General features: G+C 38.7%; 1 protein-coding gene across 1 annotated transcript; it reads right to left on the bottom strand.

The window, feature by feature from the left end:
* Window positions 1-803: 803 nt before the first annotated feature.
* RAX (retina and anterior neural fold homeobox) lies at window positions 804-5512 on the bottom strand. The gene is made up of 3 exons (XM_075193741.1): window positions 4769-5512; window positions 3822-4060; window positions 804-1573 (listed from the first exon to the last, which is right to left on the bottom strand). Exons 1-3 carry the CDS (start codon window positions 5049-5051, stop codon window positions 1130-1132), a joined length of 966 nt encoding a protein of 321 aa, XP_075049842.1. The 5' UTR covers window positions 5052-5512; the 3' UTR covers window positions 804-1129.
* Between the last annotated feature and the right edge of the window lie 3215 nt (window positions 5513-8727).

Below are 8727 nucleotides of genomic sequence, written 5' to 3'. Positions count from 1 at the left end.
TCAAAATCAGTGACTTGAAACCGGGAACACGCTCTCTTACCAATATGGCAGCATTAAGCGAACAACAAAGGATTTATTGAGTAAACAGCTGTTCTGACATCTAAAGGAAGATGAGACCGTGTAATTCGCATTGTTACATGCCTGTGTTTGTTTTCAATTTCCTCCGCCTTAAATATTTAAGAGGAGCATTTCGTAGATTGTCAACACAATGATTTTATTGGCAAGTACTTAGAAATATATTTGCCATGATCTTATATAATACATTTTCTTGAACTGCAGACTGAATGTTAAGATGTATTTACTAAACACATCTAATGCATTGACCAAATTGCCTATTTCTCATCTGTAGAATTATCACATTGTGTACAGTATTTTACATACTATATTGTCAATAACCACAAAATATCTTTTGACAGAGGTAGGAAGGCTTTGCTTGAACTTGTAGTCCCCGCGGCAGCAGTAGAGCCACAGGGTGGGTTTTAAGCATCATGACCTTCAGTTAGAGGCTGAAAGAGGAATGCTGGGACTTGTAGTTCCACAATAGCTTAGCGAGTCACAGGAGGACAAGTAGACGTTTTGCATTCTCATTTTTTACTATAAAATCAATATAACTGGCTGCTGCCAACTGGATGCCCAGTTATGTGTTACACAGTTTACCAAAATATAAGACCCTTGTCAGTGTGATAAGTTGCTAGATCTCAGGTTGTGTTAGGCTGAAAAGTGCAGTCTTTTCTCAGGACACCAACATATACAGTGCCATGCACACTGCATAAGCGCAGAGTCTGCATAAGATACCCAGGCGCAGAGTCTAGAAGCGTTATGAACGCGCCATTAAATTGCAGGACGCGTCTGCCTTGTATGTATTACATCTGATGTACATCAAGCATGGAAATTGTCTATACTAAAGAGCTTAGAGCTCTATAATTAGCGATGCTGTCTTTAATTGGGTGTTTATGTAAACATGGAGTCAGTTAATAAATCCAAAATGCAGGAACTAGGTAAAAACAAGAAGCGATGGATTCCAGGCTGCAGATAGTCGGGGTGGAAGAGGGCTGATTGTTTCTTGCGTGCTTGGCACATAATGGTTAGTTCTTATTAGTCCAATGTCCTAGATGTGTCTGCCCGGACGTTATATGGTCTGCCAAGGTTTGCCAATAAACTGGATGTGTTCCTTGGCCTTCATTCTGAGAGCTGCTATACTGGTGTTTCTGGGGTCTATCTCTTCCAGGGGGTACTTGTCCACAAAGTTGGCCCCACACTGGTAAGGGGGTGGGGGGCCCATAGATCCCAGGGGTTGCAGAGCATGGCCCACAGGGGTGGTGTTCAGGAAGGGTGGGGGGCTGTACCCGCCCGGGAGACTCTGCTGGCTGGTGACAAATCCTGGCAGTGACTGCAGGGCGGTGGTGTTAGACATGGGGGCACTAAGCCAGGAATCCAGGGGCAGGTTGGTGCTCATCGATGGAGGCTGAGGGGATCTGTTAAATGACAGGATGGGGGAGTCCTGAAGCTTCATGGAGGTCACCTCCAGCTTTTCCTGTCTCCTCCATTTAGCTCTTCTGTTCTGAAACCAAACCTGCAAAATAGAAATAAATTAATAATAATAAAAATATTAATAATAATATGGAGAATAAACTAAAGTGCATGAATGGTCCCTAAAGAGCATTGTGTCTTATATATAGCAGAGATCACAAGTGGAAACCCCATGGCTCTCCAACTGTTGTGGAACTACAAGTCCCAGCCGTTGATTGGCATGTCATGCTGGGACTTATAGTTCCGCGAGAACCACCACAGGTTGCTTGCTCTGTAGAGACACACGGAGGACCCGATTCTATACTATAGGTCCGACCCAATAGAGAGCTACGACCCTCAATGTACTGTGAGGCAAACTTTACACAAACTTTTTACTGCTACGCTGTAAACTGCTACAATGCACATTGTACAGGCGATGAGTGTGTGAAATAAGAAATAATATATATATGTATATATATATATATATATATATATGTGTGTGTGTGTGTGTGTGTGTGTGTATATATATATATATATATATATATATATATATATATATATATATATATATATATATTCTACTATGGTTTTGGGAATTAATATGAAAATCAGTCTTGATTACTCCATCGTATATCTTTGTAGCATATTAATTGATATTTCCGACAACTCAGTGGGTGCCAATAAAACATATGATAATAAGTTATATCTTCAATCTCTTACATCTTGTTACCACCGAGCACCTCTATAAATTTTCACGATCCCATTACCAGTATTCGCTCTCTAAAGAATATTCGTTTTAGTTTATAAAGCCCGTTGCTATATGGATTCCCAGGTTATCCACAACGCGGCACTTTTATATTTATTTTAGAACAATTAATATTACACATTGATAGAGGATCAGCTAAAATATCATTGAGTTTGTATTAAATTCACATAATATATAAAACAATAACTTTAATATGGTATACTTTAATACACGCGTACCCGTGTCTTCATCGGCTTGCAATTAAATGGAGAATATTATAAACAGATTAATAACAGATGAGTACATTAAATAGATTCTGAATTTAATACGGAAAGGAGATCGAATTTCTGTACATGGAAAAATCCAGATTAATATCTTTACATAGAAAATGGAAATATATTGTTTTCCGAAAAATGAAGTTGAGTAGTGATTTATGGATAGTAGCGGAGTAAATTATTTAATGAGGATTGAGTTTGTGTCAGTGTTCATGTAGTATCCAAAAACATACTGGTAGGTTAATTGGCTGCTATTAAAAATTAATTGGCTGCTATCACAAATTGACCCTAGTCTCTGTCTGTCCCCCTCTCTGTCTGTGTCTGTGTGTGTGTGTGAGTGTGTGTCTATATTAGGGAATTTAGACTGTAAGCTCCAATGGGGCAGGGACTGATGTGAATAAGTTCTCTGTACAGCGCTGCGGAATTAGTGGCGCTATATAAATAAATAAATGATGATGATGATGATGATGATCTGTCTGTTGTCAGATAGGACAACAGTACTGTCCTATTTAGAGCAGTGAAAACTGTTTCAAGCTACCTGTTGATCTTCACCTTTTGTACAACTACAAATCTCGGTTGATGTGCCACGCTGAGACTTGTAGTTCCATAACAGCTGAAGGTCAGCAGGTTGCTTAACACATCTTTAGATAACACTAATACAAAGTTACCAGTTCGATTTAAAAGTACAATAAAGTCTCATGTACTTCTACTTGTGTTTTTGTGATGACTTGAACAGAAAAAGGACAAACACTCTTTCAATCAACTACACAAATCTTCAAACACAATGTTCCATGATTACTTCATATTTCGGATCTCATATAACAACCGAAAATAAAATTAATGGAATTCCTCCTACAGACGTAAGAGCAGCAGATCTGAGATAAAATACACTTAATTTCCTATGTGTGATTTTAGTATTTTGGTTACATGGCTTTATCTCACAAAATCCCATCACATTGATTACACCGAACGTCTAAAGAATCACAATTTCTATAAACAGTCATCGCAATTGGATAAATGATTCTATACAAATAGAATTATGACCAAACGTATGTTTATTTCTGTAGTTAGTTTAAATCAATACATATAATTGAAAGCAATATCCACCTGGATTGTTTAAAGGATGTTATGTTGCAAAGAATCTCAGCGATCTCCACTAATTGTAAGAGTTCTAATTAAATTACTATCCAGCTCATGAGTAAGGATGGCTTTTAATTACTATAACTGGATTAGGACATAACAATCCTTTTGATTTGCTGGGGGTTGGAGGTTAATAATCCAGGAAGTTTTACCTGGACTCTGACTTCAGGGAGGTTAACCTTCATGGCCAGCTCCTCTCTGCTGTAGACATCAGGGTAATGGGACTTCTCAAAGGCCCTCTCCAGCTCGTGGAGCTGGTAGGTGGTGAAGGTGGTCCTGTTCCTCCTATGCTTCTTCTTGGGCTGTTCATCATCTGACAACTTGTTGTCGCTGTTATTGGCCGATAGCCCCGGGCTCAGACATTCACTGGAGGTCTTGCTACAGTAAGCATCTGAAAAAGTTTAAAAAAATGTATTTTATGTACATGATACAATGTGTTTTATAATTTTTTTCAGCTATTTATGGACCAGCAACTGCCGGATCACTTAGTTAAAAAGTCACTGGTATACACAAATAAGAACAGTCCTGGATGTTGCTATAGAAGCATCTGAAAAAGTTTGACTAAATGTACTTTATGTACAGGATACAATGTGTTTTATTATTCTTTTTTTTAGCTATTTATGAACCAGCAACTGCCGGATCACTTAGTTAAAAAGTCACTGGTATATGCAAATAACTCCAGGCTTGGATGTTGCCACAGTAAGCACCGGGAAAAGTTTCACAAAATGTACTTTATGTACTTGACACAGTGTGCTTTATTATTTATTTATTTTTCTTTAGCTATTTATGGACCAGCAACTGCCTGATCACTGAGTTAAAAAACCACTGTTATATGCTGATAACTCCAGGCTCCGATCTGGCTAGAGTAGACATCTGAAAAGAATCAGAACCTTAACTTTATTCGTAGGATGCTTTCACCAAACATTTGATTTAATTATTTTTCTACACCTATCCATGGACCAGCAACTGCCTGATCACTGAGTTAACACGCTAAGTAGATACATACATATATATATATATATATATATATATATATATATATATATATATATATATATATATATATATATATATATATTTAAGGTCTAACGTTGCTTACCTCCATAGCTATCGTCTTGCCTGTCTTCCAGCTGGTTCTGTTGGGGCTGTATATCCTCAGTCATTTTGTGCAGACAGTGCCTAGAGGACCTCTTCTCGGCTTCCTTGCCATTCCTGGGACTGCCCTCCGGCTGGAAGGGGCTCAGCACACTGAGCTCTTTGGAAAATCCCAAAATGGCCTCAATGCTGTGCAACCTGTTCTGGTTTCCTCCTGGACTTCTCACCAAGTGTCCAGAGATAGAGAAGCTGCCGTCGGCCATCAGAGGTGGACTGTGGAGATGCATTGGGGAAGGGAGGGGGGGGTCACTTGTTTTTTTTATTTATCTCTCCAATAAAGAATGCCTTTGATACTTTCCAAAACAAAGGTCGAGGATTCTACCAGACCATGTGCAGTTCCAAGGCGCAGAAGACACCGATTCCCAATAAGATCAATATTGTTTTGAAAGCAGCAAAGTTCTGTTTGTTGTATGAGAGGACTAAACTATGTCTGTGGCAGCAGGACAGAGACACAACAGGCTGCAAATCTCCCTAAGAAAGGCTGATTCCTCTAAGCTGGCTCCGTGCATCAGATCCTACTGCCTGAGTCCTGAGTCACTATCTGTCCTCCTAGAGCAGAGGATCAGTTCCTTGTGACCTCTCAGGAAGGAGTGACTCAGTCCCCCAGTTTGCTGGAGACTTTTAAAGTAATTCTGCAATTCGTGGCTCTGTCAGCTGCCCCTGCTGTGCTTCCCAAAGCTGTCACATTACCATTAAATGAGGCTTTGTCTTGTTGGGGACAGTACCTGCATGAGAAGATGCTCCCCATAGCCCCTCCCCACCTGACAGTTGATGGTCCACACAACCCAACAGCCAATGAAAATGTTTGTTTAAGTCACCCCCCCCCCCCCTCTTTATTCTACAAAACTAACTGTGTAACATATAGAGTGCTAGAAATTCAGCTGGGACCTGATTTAGTGTAATAGGTGGTCTATATACCAATCCTCCTATATTATGCATTAATTGACCATAGCTCAGGCTGACAGATGTCTCTGGGTAATTATCAAAATGGTTTATCAATTATAAATGAGATTTATTAACATAATCAGCTTGCTCCAAAAAACAGCTTGTTTTCACCCAATCTTTTCAGGTTATTAAATGAGTAAGACGGTTTGTTAAATTAATTTTCAGACCTAACATGGGATGGGATCAGAATTCGCTGTTCACTTCTTGTGTATATTATTTTACAGTAACTATTAACGTTTGTGCGCGAGTTTGTGTGCGCAATTCTGCACTGCCTTGTCGTGTGTTGTATTTATGTTGTGTACTGTGCGTGTCATTTGCGTTGTGCTGTTTGCCAATTGTATGTCTGGGACTTTGTCAGTGTTTTTGCATTCAATCTGCTATCTTAATTTCTTTTTACTTTAAACTCAAACTCACCAAGTGAAAAAAATATAGTTTTTTTTTCATTGCAAACTAGCTCTCATCCTGCTGATTATCAGAAATTATAGTTTTTGTAATCACTGCGAGAAACGATAATTACAGGGATCTAGTATTAAAAGGAAAATACAGCGTCCTTAATCTAATTGTTGCATCTATTTAAGAAGGAAAACGGCTCCAATTCGGGTGGGAAATTTTTCCCCTCCAAAAATGAAGAAGCAATTCTGATTTCTACACAACTTATCCCTTGGAAACATATCTATTAAATATATAACCATAAAGTTTCTTTAGCTTATATCCAGTTTTGATACTTACTCTGGTCAGTCAAATTATTTATTATTATTATTATTATTATTATTATTATTATTAATAATAATAATTCAAAACTGCTGCCAACGGGAATTGAAGAAAATATACAATATAATACAATTTAATAAGCAAAAAATACTCAAACTTCATATATATTAAGGTGACTTTTCAAACTTTTCGAACTTTAATCTGAATAATTCTATAAAGAGGTTTGAAAATTCTAAAACCAGAATCGTATTTAAATTGAATCCCAATATTCAATGTATCTTAACTATTAAACCTCTGTTGTGTCTGTATTGCGATCAATGTACTTTTTTTTTTTACAATTATTACTCGAATACCTTATTTATTTATTTATTTTTAAATATTTTTAAAACGATTTCACACAGTTACATTTGTTTTTGAAGCTGCCACCTCCAGGTGAGGACCCCCTTTTATATCGTGTCCCAGGGAGTAGGGAGACAACACAAGAGGGCAGAGATGCCAAGGACAGAGGAGAATAGATGTGGGTGCCTTTTCTGCCGGGTATAAAAACCAGATAGTTACAATTGTGTAGACACTGCGAGGTTCCCGGGGCTTTCAGATGGGGTTATTGTTGCATTTCTCCGTTGCTTCCATTGCTCTCTCATGTCACTATTATCCACTATACAGAGATGTCCATTGTTAGGGCTTAATAACAAAACTCGCTTAGGGACATATATGACTAGGTAGATATGGGCAGCTGGAACTGCAGAATAAAACACTGAAAGAGTTTCTGCAGGTTAGTGCGGTCTGCACACAGAATATGGTGATATATATGCACCATCGTTTACTGAAACAGGAAATTGACTACAATGTTCATGGTAATATAGGCATATATGTACCAGAATTAATGTTTTAAAACCTTCTGGATTCTCTCTCTCTTTCTCTCCCTCTCTCTATATATACACACACACACATATATATATATATATATATATATATATATATATATATATAGATATATATATATATATATATATATATATATATATATATATATATAGAGAGAGAGAGAGAGAGAGAGAGAGAGATACGCATTTAGCACTTCCGCCTTACAGCACTGTGTGGAGTTTGTATGTTCTCCCCGTGTTTGCGTGGGTTTCCTCCGGGTGCTCCGGTTTCCTCCCACACTCCAAAAACATACTAGTAGGTTAATTGGCTATCAAAATTGACCCTAGTCTCTCTCTCTCTCTGTCTGTCTGTCTGTGTGTGTGTGTGTGTGTGTTAGGGAATTTAGACTGTAAGCTCCAATGGGGCAGGGACTGATGTGAATGATTTCACTGTACAGCGCTGCGGAATCAGTGGCGCTGGCGCTATATGATGATGATGATCTATCTATCTATCTATCTATCTATCTATCTATCTATCTATCTGTTTCACCATTTACTGAAACAGGATATTGACTACAATGTCCCTGGTAAAGCACAGCACTACTGTCTACATTGCTCAAGATACTTTGTGAACCTGAACACTTTAAAAGATTATATATATATATATATATAGTATGTCATCACCAGCTTTGGACTCACTATTTGTCATTGCACCTAGAGTTTCACCAGTTTTTCGCGCAGAAGCAGAAGTTTGCAGAGGCAGAGTGGTGGTGTGGGCTGTAGTGTGGGCGTCCTAGCAAAGTACAGAGTAAGCCGACAGGCTGGCCTATTCTGCAGAACAGCACATTGGTCACATTTCCTTTGGCAGAGTGAGATTATTGAAAGGAGATAAGGGGAGTGGTGAGGGCTTATTTGTTGTGCGAGCGCTCTCATGGTCATGTCCACTCAGGATTTGAATTTTGCAGCAGCTGAGAGCTGGTGATCTTTGGGTTTCATGCTTTTTCATGGAACCCATTCTGCGCCTTCATGTTGCACTTCAGTAGGGGGATACATTCCTAGTTGCACAACAAGTTTCACACACATAAAAGTCTTTAATAAAACCAGTCCCAATGTTCTGTCACTCTAATGATGAATTTAAGCCATAAAAGAGGCTAAAACAAAAGGCAAAAATGTTACAATTTTATTTAATGGAAAGGGCAGGATTAAAGTGGTAGGACTTTAATGTGACGTTTTACTTTTGCTCAATGCATCTCTTCAGATTTGTATCCACACACACGCAGAGAGGGTCCTAGGGTGCAATCACAGTCACATCTCCTGAGACCGGAGGGCAGATGTGCGTCTCATTGTGAGCTAGACATGATCACGCAGCACCTCCTCTTCCAGT

Source organism: Mixophyes fleayi, chromosome 1 (genome assembly GCF_038048845.1).
Source record: "Mixophyes fleayi isolate aMixFle1 chromosome 1, aMixFle1.hap1, whole genome shotgun sequence".
In the NCBI taxonomy this organism is placed as follows: Eukaryota; Metazoa; Chordata; class Amphibia; order Anura; family Limnodynastidae; genus Mixophyes; species Mixophyes fleayi.
The sequence above is the reverse complement of the archived record's forward strand: the minus strand, read 5'-3'. Positions and strand labels throughout refer to the sequence as shown.

Coding starts and splice junctions, on each gene's coding strand:
- RAX (XM_075193741.1), bottom strand. CDS start 5,051: ATGCATCTCCACAGTCCACCTCTGATGGCCGACGGCAGCTTCTCTATC. Junction 4,061..4,768: donor GCAAGACGATAGCTATGGAG/GTAAGCAACGTT, acceptor AAACTTTTTCAG/ATGCTTACTGTAGCAAGACC. Junction 1,574..3,821: donor TCCCTGAAGTCAGAGTCCAG/GTAAAACTTCCT, acceptor TCTATTTTGCAG/GTTTGGTTTCAGAACAGAAG.